The sequence below is a fragment of the Ranitomeya imitator genome, chromosome 5 (genome assembly GCF_032444005.1).
Source record: "Ranitomeya imitator isolate aRanImi1 chromosome 5, aRanImi1.pri, whole genome shotgun sequence".
Classification (NCBI taxonomy): domain Eukaryota; kingdom Metazoa; phylum Chordata; class Amphibia; order Anura; family Dendrobatidae; genus Ranitomeya; species Ranitomeya imitator.
Window position 1 is genome coordinate 714,720,925 of NC_091286.1, and position 12,724 is coordinate 714,733,648.

Here is a 12,724-nt window from a genome sequence, read left to right on the forward strand (position 1 = left end):
GTGAAGAGGTTCCAGCCTGCCTTCCCCGTGGGAAAAAAAAAAAAAAAGGGGGAGGAAGGAGGCAGGTGACGGCGGTCACCGATTCAGCCTCTGTACCGCTAGTCGGTACATGGAGGTAGCGGTGGCTACCTTTCCATGGCGGGCGCAGGAGCGCTAGAGCAGAAAGCGCCCCACAGCACCGCCGATCACCGCCGCCCAAACCGGAAGTGCGGGGGCAGGCGGAACGAGAGAACGCGCGCACATGCGTCCCCAATAATATCTTCCCTATAGGACGCCTGTGCCGCGAACCGGAAGTGACGCGCGCGCCTGCGCAGATGGTCGCTTCTGCCGGCGGCAGATTCAAAAACAGCGTTCCCTAAGGAGTAAGCGTGGCAATATCTGTCAGCCACTAGGGAGTGCAGGAAGGATAGGGCTTTGTTTGTCTGCTTCCAGGGTCCACGGAAGGGACAAAAAGCATCGAAAACCACGTTAGCAAGGTGGATAAGAGACGCCATCGCCCTATCCTACTCATCCTGCGGGACAGCCATCCCGGAGAATATAAAGGCTCATTCGACCAGAGCAGTGGCATCATCCTGGGCAGAGAGCTGGCGCTTCAATACAACAGATATGTAGAGCGGCCACTTGGTCTTCCCAGTCTACATTTTTCAAGCATTACCGCTTAGACTTGACCTCCTCTGATCCTACCTTTGGGCGAAGGGTTCTAGAGGCAGTGGTCCCTCCCTAAGAGCTATCTATTCAAATCTCTCCGTGGTGCCATCATGGGGATAGAGAAAATGGTAGTTACCTGCCGATAACGGTATTTCTCTGATCCCATGATGGCACCCGTATATTCCCTCCCTTTTCACACACAGGTGTGCACTTGGTAATGTACCAGTAATTAGTTTTAGTCACGGTGCCTCTGTTAAGTTAATTTGGTTGTTTAATTTGTGTAAATATTGAGTTGCAGCTGAAGTTCTGTATAAGGCTCTGTAATCCAACTGATGTGGGAGAGAGGTACGCCCTTTTTCATCTGTAGGTTTCCTGTCCCTGGGGGCGGACCCCTCTCTCCATGGTGCCATCATGGGATCAGAGAAATACCGTTATCGGCAGGTAACTACCATTTTCCTTCAAAACAGCCTTCTAGTAGCATTACTTTCTGCCGAGAGAGTTAGTGATATTCAGGCCTTTTCTATAGCCCCACCATTTACCCAGATCCTAGATGATAGGGTGGTCTTTAAGCCAGATCAGCCTACCTTCCTAAGGTGGTGAGTCTGTTCCATAAGCTACAGAAAGCCATCGTTCCCTCTAGTCCCAATCTGAAGCACCAGGAGGAGTGATTGCATACTTTAGACCAGAGGTGTCAAACTGCATTCCTCGAGGGCTGCAAACGGGTCGTGTTTTCAGGATTTCCTTAGTATTGCACAGGTGATGGAATCATTCTGTGCAGGTGATTAAATTATCACCTGTGCAACACAAGGAAATCCTGAAAACATGACCTGTTTGCAGCCCTCGATGAATGCAGTTTGACACCTCTGCTTTAGACGTTGAGAGATGAGTAGTCGGGTACCTTTCGGCTACCAGGAGTGTAGAAAGGATGATTATTTTTTTTTTCGTATCCTTCCAGAGCTCTAGAATGGGATGCACAGCCTCAAAACCTACCATTGCTAGATGCGTTAAGACACCATTTCTGTATGCTACTCCTCAAGCAGCAAGGAACTGCTGGAAGGTTTAAAGACTCTTTCCACTCAGGCCCTGCAACCTCCTGGGCGGAGGACGCTAGTGTCTTTAATAGAGTAGATTTATTAGGCTGCTACCTGGTCTTCAGTCTACGTTCTCTAGACACAATAGACTAGATATGGATGCTTCTCCCGATCTCCCCTTTAATAGAAGGGTGCTCCAATCCTCCCTAGATTATTTTCCGATCTCTGGAACTCTGTTGTGGTGTTGTCATCTGTGATTGAATAAAGTCTCATTTACTTGCTGGTGACAGGATTTTTCGGAACCCATAACTAACAGCTGTAATGTGTGGTTGAGTGTTATGTGCTGTGGTTGGTTATTGTTGTAATATCCATTGGAGGTTCTCTCTTGCTCTGTAATAAAGCCCTTTGTAACCTGTATGTTTCCTGTCCTTGGTGGGCAGATCCCCTCTCTCGTGGTGAGGTCGTGGGTTCCAAAAAATCCCGTAAGTAACTTAGACTTTCCCAATTTGTATTACCTGCACAGTTAGTGGATCTATTTTATTTTCTTCTAGTTTCACTTTGTATTTGTCTTTGTGGGCTTTCATATATAACACACAGGAGACCAGATCCCAGGCTGAGGAGATGTTACTCTTCTAATGGACCCTTTCTTGCCGACGTTGGTCATACAATGTGCTTGGAGGGGTCTCCTCTCCTCCTCCTCATATATACATATGTGCTCTTCTGTGGTTCCACGATGAATTGTGGCCCTTGGTGGAGCATTACTTGGAGCTGCCATAGGTCGATGTGCTTTCCATCGTGATGAATGAGCTCTTCTTTATTTCTTGCTGTGGGGATGGACTTATTTTTTTTCCTCCAGTTTTCTTCTTTATTACTCAGGCATTTGTGGTTGACTTTTTCTTTGTAGACTTCTATCTGCTGGAGCCGTCAAAGTGTATGCTATCCTGACACACGGGATCTTCTCTGGTCCGGCCATTTCTCGGATTAATAACGCATGTTTTGAAGCTGTGGTAGTGACAAATACTATACCTCAAGAGGAGAAGATCAGGCATTGTCAGAAAATCCAGGTACTCAGAACAAAGATTGTAATCCCATTGTCCAGAAAACAGACCATCTTGACTAGTCCTCCCCTTTCCATGGGTTGTCACATTTTCTCCATTTCTGGCCTGTCCCTGGAATTTGCCATCATTGTGTGTGGCTGTCCCAGTACTTTTGTGCTTCTAGTATGACCTCCCATTATTTCTGGTGTACAGCCGCTCTACAGATAGAACGTTTCTCCTATCAAGGCTTTTTACAAGACTTTGGCTGTCTGTGAGACTTTATGTTAGTATTTGTGAGGTCATAGTACTTGAGAGCACCACAAAAGCATTGCCTTTACTTGGGACACTATCGTCATAAAGAGACCTACTGTTTTATCAGGTTTTTCATTACTTGTAATTCTTACACATTTTTTGCAAAGTTTATTTTTTCCCCTAACCTCCCCACAAAGCTAGTTTTTGCACTTTTATTTCTTCCCCTTTTTTCAAAAGCCGTAAAATATATTTTTTTAATTAACATATCTGTATGACTGCTTGTTTTTTGCTAAGTAAATGGTAAGGGAGTACAATCAATGAAGTATAAATAGGCATATGAAATTCAAAAAGGAAGCGCCACAAGGGCAGTGGTAATAATCAGTGAAGGCAAGGAGAAAAAACTACCCGATAGATGTGCACAATGTGAGAGACACCGCACACAAGTGAATATATAAAGTAACCAGAACAGTGGTGTCCCAGGCCTGGGTATCCGGAAAGTATTACACTTACAAAATAAGGTGCAAAGAAGGCAATCTAATGCGATGAAGCGGTGCCAAGTAATAAGAAGATCAATCTACAGTATAGCAGCACAACATTGCATCAGACAACATCGTCTTGGGTACCGAAATCCTGCTAAAGTCCAATAATTAAATGGATCGAGGCCTCGCAGATAGTAAATGGATCGAGGCCTCGCAGATAGGAAATGGATCGAAGCCTCGCAGATAGTAAATGGATCGAAGCCTCGCAGATAGGAAATGGATCGAGGCCTCGCAGATAGTAAATGGATCGAGGCCTCGCAGATAGTAAATGGATCGAGGCCTCGCAGATAGGAAATGGATCGAAGCCTCGCAGATAGGAAATGGATCGAAGCCTCACAGATAGTAAATGGATCGAAGCCTCACAGATAGTAAATGGATCGAGGCCTCGCAGATAGTAAATGGATCGAGGCCTCGCAGATAGTAAATGGTTTAAGGCCTCGCAGATAGTAAATGGTTCAAGGCCTCGCAGATAGGAAATGGATCGAAGCCTCGCAGATAGTAAATGGATCGAGGCCTCGCAGATAGTAAATGGATCGAGGCCTCGCAGATAGTAAATGGTTTAAGGCCTCGCAGATAGTAAATGGTTCAAGGCCTCGCAGATAGGAAATGGATCGAAGCCTCGCACATAGGAAATGGATCGAAGCCTCACAGATAGTAAATGGATCGAGGCCTCGCAGATAGGAAATGGTTCAAGGCCTCGCAGATAGTAAATGGATCGAAGCCTCGCAGATAGTAAATGGATCGAGGCCTCGCAGATAGTAAATGGATCGAGGCCTCGCAGATAGTAAATGGTTCAAGGCCTCGCAGATAGTAAATGGTTCAAGGCCTCGCAGATAGGAAATGGATCGAAGCCTCGCACATAGGAAATGGTTCGAAGCCTCGCAGATAGTAAATGGTTCAAGGCCTCGCAGATAGGAAATGGATCGAAGCCTCGCACATAGTAAATGGATCGAAGCCTCGCAGATAGTAAATGGATAGAGGCCTCGCAGATAGTAAATGGATCGAAGCCTCGCAGATAGTAAATGGATCGAAGCCTCGCACATAGGAAATGGATCGAGGCCTCGCAGATAGTAAATGGATCGAAGCCTCGCACATAGGAAATGGATCGAAGCCTCGCAGATAGGAAATGGATCGAAGCCTCGCAGATAGTAAATGGATCGAAGCCTCGCACATAGGAAATGGATCGAGGCCTCGCAGATAGTAAATGGATCGAAGCCTCGCACATAGGAAATGGATCGAAGCCTCGCAGATAGGAAATGGATAGAGGCCTCTCATAAAGGATATTAGGAAATGGATCAAGGCTACCCGGGCCTGGGACACCAATGTTTTTACTTCATAAGATCACTTGTGTGTTGTATCTGCATTAATCGGTGTCATTCTTTCCTATATTGTGCACATCTATTGTGTAGTTCTTTTTTTCCTTGCCTTATTGCTTGTTTTTGCTGGACAAGTTGTAGGATTTTAGTAACCAAAAGACCCTTGTATTTTGTTTTTCTTCTTGTTAAAGAATTTATGGCTGAGGTTAATTAATTTGAGATTTTGATCTGGCTTTTGTGAAAGCGACGATGCCACGTGTATAATTGTAATTTCTCTATTTCCCATTTGGGGAGTGTCCTGATTAGAACTTTTTTATATATAAATTTAATACCTGAATGTGTGATCACTTCCAGCTTTTCCTGATGAAAAGGTCCGTACGATTTGAAATGTGTAGAAAGTGTAAACGTCAAGATTTACCATACCCACACTTCTGTAATATTTGCCAGCAGTGCAGTGGTTAATCCGCTGTACCAAGACGATCAGTGTCAAAGCCCAATATTCATTATACATGTCTCTCCTGGAATAAAAGCCCTTTTACGTGCCTATAACTGTATGGTAAATATTACGCCTCTTGACTTGGCCAATTAGTCCGCCGTGAACCTTCATTGTCGAAGTATATCAGTAATGCGGCTGAATTTCCATATATGCGGTGTTTTCAGACATCTTGGCTGTCTCCTTTGTCCTGGTACAGTGGTTCTCACAAAGACTTCCCCTGTGGCTGCGTTGTCACTTGTGTAACTCCTCTTCCTTAATGCTTTGATCTTTGTTGTTTTAGTGATATGATGCCATGAATTGTCCGTATATCTAACGACCGTCTTTTGTGTTTTTATGAACAGGTTATTGATATCTCTATGATATTGGCCGAAGCCATTCGCCGGACACACAACGGGGAGTCTGTCTCTTACCTGTTCAGCCATGTTCCTTTATAGCGTGGTCACTCAGTAGTGGATTTTGTGTTTTATGGAACCTCATGTGCACCTGCCTGGGTGTAGTCTGCGGACCCTTCTCTCATCTCCATGCCCCATATGCAAGTGTTGGCTCTGCTCAAGAGACCCTTTTATCAGGTGCTGCTGCATCGGAAGCATGAAGTTGTCATTTTATTTGTTGCATATTTTAATGAACTTGATTAATAATTGCCACTTTGTGCATGAAGGCGACGATACAACTATTTGAGGTTTGTTATTTAATAAAGCTGGCTCTTCTGTGGTTCCGTATTCACTGTCTGATCCGGATGCTCATCAAGCAGTTATCTTGTCTTTCTTGGTGTACTTCTCCGGAAGAAAGTGCGTTCAGTCCATATTCACTAATAAACTCCTAAAAAGAACCTGTTGTGCCCCCAAACTCTATTAACCTGTACATATGGGGTCAATCTGGAAATAAATAGCGTTACAATACTGTCTGGCCACAGCACTGAAAAACTGGATAAAGGAGCAAATAAAAGCCGCCGGCTTTCAGTTATAGGGGCGGTGCAGAGATCCGCATCAGTCACCACTCACAGCAGTGAAGGGGCAGCTACAAGCACACCACAACACTGAGTGATCTGCAGAGCAAGCTGTCAATGAAAATGCTGGGGTGTGCTTATAGCCGCCGGCTTTCAGTTATAGGGGCGGTGCAGAGATCCGCATCAGTCACCACTCACAGCAGTGAAGGGGCAGCTACAAGCACACCACAACACTGAGTGATCTGCAGAGCAAGCTGTCAATGAAAATGCTGGGGTGTGCTTATAGCCGCCGGCTTTCAGTTATAGGGGCGGTGCAGAGATCCGCATCAGTCACCACTCACAGCAGTGAAGGGGCAGCTACAAGCACACCACAACACTGAGTAATCTGCAGAGCAAGCTGTCAATGAAAATGCTGGGGTGTGCTTATAGCCGCCGGCTTTCAGTTATAGGGGCGGTGCAGAGATCCGCATCAGTCACCACTCACAGCAGTGAAGGGGCAGCTACAAGCACACCACAACACTGAGTGATCTGCAGAGCAAGCAGTCAATGAAAATGCTGGGGTGTGCTTATAGCCGCCGGCTTTCAGTCATAGGGGCGGTGCAGAGATCCGCATCAGTCACCACTCACAGCAGTGAAGGGGCAGCTACAAGCACACCACAACACTGAGTGATCTGCAGAGCAAGCGGTCAATGAAAATGCTGGGGTGTGCTTATAGCCGCCGGCTTTCAGTCATAGGGGCGGTGCAGAGATCCGCATCAGTCACCACTCACAGCAGTGAAGGGGCAGCTACAAGCACACCACAACACTGAGTGATCTGCAGAGCAAGCTGTCAATGAAAATGCTGGGGTGTGCTTATAGCCGCCGGCTTTCAGTTATAGGGGCGGTGCAGAGATCCGCATCAGTCACCACTCACAGCAGTGAAGGGGCAGCTACAAGCACACCACAACACTGAGTGATCTGCAGAGCAAGCTGTCAATGAAAATGCTGGGGTGTGCTTATAGCCGCCGGCTTTCAGTTATAGGGGCGGTGCAGAGATCCGCATCAGTCACCACTCACAGCAGTGAAGGGGCAGCTACAAGCACACCACAACACTGAGTAATCTGCAGAGCAAGCTGTCAATGAAAATGCTGGGGTGTGCTTATAGCCGCCGGCTTTCAGTTATAGGGGCGGTGCAGAGATCCGCATCAGTCACCACTCACAGCAGTGAAGGGGCAGCTACAAGCACACCACAACACTGAGTGATCTGCAGAGCAAGCAGTCAATGAAAATGCTGGGGTGTGCTTATAGCCGCCGGCTTTCAGTCATAGGGGCGGTGCAGAGATCCGCATCAGTCACCACTCACAGCAGTGAAGGGGCAGCTACAAGCACACCACAACACTGAGTGATCTGCAGAGCAAGCTGTCAATGAAAATGCTGGGGTGTGCTTATAGCCGCCGGCTTTCAGTCATAGGGGCGGTGCAGAGATCCGCATCAGTCACCACTCACAGCAGTGAAGGGGCAGCTACAAGCACACCACAACACTGAGTGATCTGCAGAGCAAGCTGTCAATGAAAATGCTGGGGTGTGCTTATAGCTGCGATTGAAGCAGAACTCTACACCGCCCCTATGACTGAAAGCCGGCGGCTTCTGAAAGGAATAGTCCATATTTTTCCAGGAACTGTGCTTTATGAAAGGCTATTGGGCAGTTTTGTAGCGCTATTCACCTGCATGTTAACCTTATATATCTGCAGAGAGACCTAATGAAACCCCAACAGAGCCATGAAGTCTAGCATATACAAAACCAAAAAGAAAAAACTTCACACAAGGCAGAAAGTATTGTAAAACGTATATTTATTATAGACTATTGTCTAAAAATACCCGGCAATACCACAAGTACAGGAACAGTGGGGGAGCAACAACAAACTCCCGAGTCCACCGCAGTAGCGCAGCACAAAGCTTCCAAAAAATGATTAACCCTGGATCAATTAATGAGGCATGAAGTGAGCGAAACAGGACTAGTAAATATATTGTGATTATAAATGAAACAATAAAGATATAAATAAAGGTAATAAAATACAAAAAAAAGAACAAAAGTCCTGTATAAGCCCAATGAGGACAGAGCGTAACACTGTCAGCAGCTTATATACACACTAGATGGTGGCCCGATTCTAACGCATCGGGTATTCTAGAATATGTATGTCCACGTAGTATATTGCCCAGTCACGTGGTATATAGCACAGCCACGTAGTATATTGCCCAGCCACGTAGTATACGGCACAGACATGTAGTATATTGGCCAGTCACGTAGTATATTGCCCAGTCACGTAGTATATTGCCCAGCCACGTAGTATATTGCCCAGTCACGTAGTATATTGCCCAGCCACGTAGTATATTGCCCAGCACAGAGCCACGTAGTATATTGCCCAGCCACGTAGTATATAGCACAGCCACTTAGTATATTGCCCAGCCACGTAGTATACGGCACAGACATGTAGTATATTGGCCAGTCACGTAGTATATTGCCCAGCCACGTAGTATATTGCCCAGTCACGTAGTATATTGCCCAGCCACGTAGTATATTGCCCAGCACAGAGCCACGTAGTATATTGCCCAACCACGTAGTATATAGCACAGCCACTTAGTATATTGCCCAGCCACGTAGTATACGGCACAGACATGTAGTATATTGCCCAGCCACGTAGTATATTGCCCAGCCACGTAGTATATTGCCCAGCCACGTAGTATATTGCCCAGCACAGAGCCACGTAGTATATTGCCCAGCCACGTAGTATATAGCACAGCCACTTAGTATATTGCCCAGCCACGTAGTATACGGCACAGACACGTAGTATATTGCCCAGTCACGTAGTATATTGCCCAGCACAGAGCCACGTAGTATATTGCCCAGCCACGTAGTATATTGCCCAGCCACGTAGTATATTGCCCAGCACAGAGCCACGTAGTATATTGCCCAGCCACGTAGTATATAGCACAGCCACTTAGTATATTGCCCAGCCACGTAGTATACGGCACAGACACGTAGTATATTGCCCAGTCACGTAGTATATTGCCCAGTCACGTAGTATATTGCCCAGCACAGAGCCACGTAGTATATTGCCCAGCCACGTAGTATATTGCCCAGCCACGTAGTATATTGCCCAGCACAGAGCCACGTAGTATATTGCCCAGCCACGTAGTATATAGCACAGCCACTTAGTATATTGCCCAGCCACGTAGTATACGGCACAGACATGTAGTATATTGGCCAGTCATGTAGTATGCACCATATCCCTGTTTAAAAAAAAAAAAAAGAGAATTAAAATAAAAAAGTTATACTCCCCTTCCGGATCGAAGCGGCCGGTTACTGATGCTCGTCGCAATGCATGCAGCGGTCACTGGGGCGTCGCGAGGAGCATTGGTAACCGGTCGCTTCGATCCGGGGGCCAACCGAGGGTGAGTATGTAACTATATTTTTTTTTTTTATTATTATTTTTAACATTAGATATTTTTACTATTCATGCTGCATAGGCCGCAACAATAGTAAAAAGTTGGTCACACAGGGTTAACAGCAGCGTTAATGGAGTGCGTTACAGCGTGGTCAACGCTGCCATTAACCCTGTGTGACCGCTGACCGGAGGGGAGTATGCGGGCGCCGGGCACTGACTGCGGGGAGGAAGGAGCGGCCATTTTCTTCCGGACTGTGCCCGTCGCTGATTGGTCGTGGCAAATCAGCGAATAGTAGATAGTAGATAACAGACATTTGGACATAAGGCATAGTTACCAGTAAGGGAGTATATGGAGGACCCACCACACCCGATGCGCGTTTCCCAAGAAATGCTTCGTCCAGGGGTCCCCTGTCATGTCTGTTGTGTCATGTCTGTTGTGTCGTGTCTGTTGTGTTATGTCTGTTGTGTCATGTCTGTTATGTCATGTCTGTTGTGTCGTGTCTGTTGTGTCATGTCTGTTATGTCTGTCATGTCTGTTGTGTCATGTCTGTTGTGTCGTGTCTGTTGTGTCATGTCTGTTGTGTTATGTCTGTTGTGTCATGTCTGTTGTGTCATGTCTGTTGTGTCATGTCTGTTATGTCTGTCATGTCTGTTGTGTCATGTCTGTTGTGTTATGTCTGTTGTGTCATGTCTGTTGTGTTATGTCTGTTGTGTCATGTCTGTTCTGTCATGTCTGTTGTGTCATGTCTGTTGTGTCATGTCTGTTGTGTCATGTCTGTTGTGTTATGTCTGTTGTGTCATGTCTGTTGTGTTATGTCTGTTGTGTCATGTCTGTTGTGTCATGTCTGTTGTGTCATGTCTGTTGTGTTATGTCTGTTGTGTCATGTCTGTTGTGTTATGTCTGTTGTGTCATGTCTGTTGTGTTATGTCTGTTGTGTCATGTCTGTTGTGTCATGTCTGTTATGTCTGTCATGTCTGTTGTGTCATGTCTGTTGTGTTATGTCTGTTGTGTCATGTCTGTTGTGTTATGTCTGTTGTGTCATGTCTGTTGTGTCATGTCTGTTGTGTAATGTCTGTTGTGTCATGTCTGTTGTGTTATGTCTGTTGTGTCATGTCTGTTGTGTCATGTCTGTTGTGTTATGTCTGTTGTGTCATGTCTGTTATGTCTGTCATGTCTGTTGTGTCATGTCTGTTGTGTCGTGTCTGTTGTGTCATGTCTGTTGTGTTATGTCTGTTGTGTTATGTCTGTTGTGTTATGTCTGTTGTGTTATGTCTGTTGTGTCATGTCTGTTGTGTTATGTCTGTTGTGTCATGTCTGTTATGTCTGTCATGTCTGTTGTGTCATGTCTGTTGTGTTATGTCTGTTGTGTTATGTCTGTTGTGTCATGTCTGTTGTGTTATGTCTGTTGTGTCATGTCTGTTGTGTTATGTCTGTTGTGTCATGTCTGTTGTGTCATGTCTGTTGTGTCATGTCTGTTGTGTTATGTCTGTTGTGTTATGTCTGTTCTGTCATGTCTGTTGTGTCATGTCTGTTATGTTATGTCTGTTGTGTTATGTCTGTTGTGTCATGTCTGTTTCATGTCTGTTGTGTTATGTCTGTTGTGTCATGTCTGTTGTGTTATGTCTGTTGTGTTATGTCTGTTGTGTCATGTCTGTTATGTTATGTCTGTTGTGTCATGTCTGTTGTGTCATGTCTGTTGTGTCATGTCTGTTGTGTTATGTCTGTTGTGTCATGTCTGTTGTGTTATGTCTGTTGTGTCATGTCTGTTGTGTCATGTCTGTTATGTCTGTCATGTCTGTTGTGTCATGTCTGTTGTGTTATGTCTGTTGTGTCATGTCTGTTGTGTTATGTCTGTTGTGTCATGTCTGTTGTGTCATGTCTGTTGTGTAATGTCTGTTGTGTCATGTCTGTTGTGTTATGTCTGTTGTGTCATGTCTGTTGTGTCATGTCTGTTGTGTTATGTCTGTTGTGTCATGTCTGTTATGTCTGTCATGTCTGTTGTGTCATGTCTGTTGTGTCGTGTCTGTTGTGTCATGTCTGTTGTGTTATGTCTGTTGTGTTATGTCTGTTGTGTTATGTCTGTTGTGTTATGTCTGTTGTGTCATGTCTGTTGTGTTATGTCTGTTGTGTCATGTCTGTTATGTCTGTCATGTCTGTTGTGTCATGTCTGTTGTGTTATGTCTGTTGTGTTATGTCTGTTGTGTCATGTCTGTTGTGTTATGTCTGTTGTGTCATGTCTGTTGTGTTATGTCTGTTGTGTCATGTCTGTTGTGTCATGTCTGTTGTGTCATGTCTGTTGTGTTATGTCTGTTGTGTTATGTCTGTTCTGTCATGTCTGTTGTGTCATGTCTGTTATGTTATGTCTGTTGTGTTATGTCTGTTGTGTCATGTCTGTTTCATGTCTGTTGTGTTATGTCTGTTGTGTCATGTCTGTTGTGTTATGTCTGTTGTGTTATGTCTGTTGTGTCATGTCTGTTGTGTCATGTCTGTTGTGTCATGTCTGTTGTGTTATGTCATGTCTGTTGTGTCATGTCTGTTGTGTTGTGTCATGTCTGTTGTGTTATGTCTGTTGTGTCATGTCTGTTGTGTCATGTCTGTTATGTTATGTCTGTTGTGTTATGTCTGTTCTGTTATGTCTTGTTATGTCTGTTGTGTTATGTCTGTTGTGTTATGTCTGTTATGTTATGTCTGTTGTGTTATGTCTGTTGTGTTATGTCTGTTTCATGTCTGTTGTGTTATGTCTGTTGTGTTATGTCTGTTGTGTCATGTCTGTTTCATGTCTGTTGTGTTATGTCTGTTGTGTCATGTCTGTTGTGTTATGTCTGTTGTGTTATGTCTGTTGTGTCATGTCTGTTGTGTCATGTCTGTTGTGTCATGTCTGTTGTGTTATGTCTGTTGTGTCATGTCTGTTGTGTTATGTCTGTTGTGTTATGTCTGTTGTGTCATGTCTGTTGTGTCATGTCTGTTGTGTTATGTCTGTTCTGTTATGTCTGTTGTGTCATGTCTGTTTCATGTCTGTTGTGTTATGTCTGT

The 12,724-nt window shown here is 45.0% G+C and overlaps 1 protein-coding gene across 2 annotated transcripts in view; it reads left to right on the top strand.

Annotated features, from left to right (window-relative positions):
• LOC138638946 (ribose-phosphate pyrophosphokinase 1) overlaps positions 1-6,030 on the top strand; it is a 48,815-nt gene extending 42,785 nt beyond the window's left edge. For both annotated transcript variants that reach the window (XM_069728706.1, XM_069728705.1), the window contains 2 exons: positions 2,584-2,743; positions 5,661-6,030. In XM_069728706.1, the coding sequence (XP_069584807.1) occupies positions 2,584-2,743; positions 5,661-5,753 (253 nt within the window). In that variant the 3' untranslated portion in view covers positions 5,754-6,030. The remainder of the gene's footprint in view (positions 1-2,583; positions 2,744-5,660) is intronic.
• Positions 6,031-12,724: the final 6,694 nt, after the last annotated feature.